A 1,385-nucleotide genomic window follows, 5' to 3' on the forward strand; every position below is an offset into this window, starting at 1 on the left:
AACTAGAACTGAACTAGAACTGAACTAGAACTGAACTAGAACTGAACTAGAACTGAACTAGAACTGAACTGAACTAGAACTGAACTAGAACTGAACTAGAACTGAAGTGGAACTGAACTGGAACTGAACTGGAACTGAACTGGAACTGAACTAGAACTGAACTAGAACTGAACTAGAACGGAATTAGAACAGAACTAGCACTGAACTAGAACAGAACTCAACTAGAAATGAACTACAACTGGAGAAGAAATAAACAGGAAATAAACTAGAACATAACTTACAATTGAAACTAAAAAGAATCTTTGTCTTAATCTTTCAGGTTTCCCGAGAACGTGGTGAGCAATTGGCTGTCGAATATGGCATTAAGTTTATGGAAACCTCCGCTAAGGCCAGCATTAATGTTGAAGAGGCTTTCCTTACCCTAGCTAGTGATATAAAAGCAAAAATGGAAAAGCGAATGGTAAAAAAACTTCAAAAAGATAATTCATCTCAACTAGAAATCTTAAAACTCATTTTCATTTACAGGAGGCAAACAATCCCCCCAAAGGTGGTCATCAATTGAAATCGAATGATCATAGAAAAGCAGAAAGTTGGTTGTCAAGGTGCAGTCTGCTTTGACGAGGTAAATACAACGATGAATGTAGTTTTCTAACATCTTGTTAAGCTTAACAAGAACTTAAACTTTTTTTATTGTAATAATAATATTAAACGAAACATAATAAAACATAATAATGATAATGATAAAATATAAAATTTATAAAAAACCCATAACAAAAAAAAAAAGAAGCGGAAAAGAAATTAATCATAATTAATTAAATATAGATGTTTAAAAATAAAAGAAAACAAAAAGAATTATCGCAATTTACCACAAAAGGATTTAAACCAGAATAAAAAAAACAAGTAAGCAAGCAAATAAACAAACAAATAAGCACGAATTAAAACGACTATTTAAAGAAATAAATTATAGACAGAAATAAGGTCAATATGAAAAAAGAAAACAAAACATTAAATTAATATTAAACTGCATGATTTGAAAACTAACATTACCAACCAATTGCAATTAAAAATTACAAATACAAAACAAAAATATATATTTAGACGAAATAAATTTAAAAATAAAAACAAGTGTATACAAGACAAAGCAACAGTTTTAAGAAGATGTTTTTATACGAAATATAATTAGTTTTTTTTCAAATATCAAATACATACTAAAAAGGAATCTTATTAAAATTTATTTCAGCAACTTATGAATGAATTACAATTTAAATTGAAAGTTCGAATTTCAGTTCTAGTTCAGTTCTAGTTCAGTTCTAGTTCAGTTCTAGTTCAGTTCTAGTTCAGTTCTAGTTCAGTTCTAGTTCAGTTCTAGTTCAGTTCTAGTTCAG

The 1,385-nt window shown here is 28.7% G+C and overlaps 1 protein-coding gene across 1 annotated transcript in view; it reads left to right on the forward strand.

The window, feature by feature from the left end:
* LOC124420009 (ras-related protein Rab-8A) overlaps nt 1-1,206 on the forward strand; it is a 1,922-nt gene extending 716 nt beyond the window's left edge. Inside the window, exons 2-3 of the mRNA XM_046951467.1 lie at nt 258-460; nt 526-1,206. Coding sequence (XP_046807423.1) covers nt 258-460; nt 526-618 — 296 coding nt within the window. The 3' untranslated portion in view covers nt 619-1,206. The remainder of the gene's footprint in view (nt 1-257; nt 461-525) is intronic.
* The last annotated feature ends 179 nt before the right edge of the window (nt 1,207-1,385 follow it).

The sequence above is a fragment of the Lucilia cuprina genome, chromosome 5, assembly GCF_022045245.1.
Source record: "Lucilia cuprina isolate Lc7/37 chromosome 5, ASM2204524v1, whole genome shotgun sequence".
In the NCBI taxonomy this organism is placed as follows: domain Eukaryota; kingdom Metazoa; phylum Arthropoda; class Insecta; order Diptera; family Calliphoridae; genus Lucilia; species Lucilia cuprina.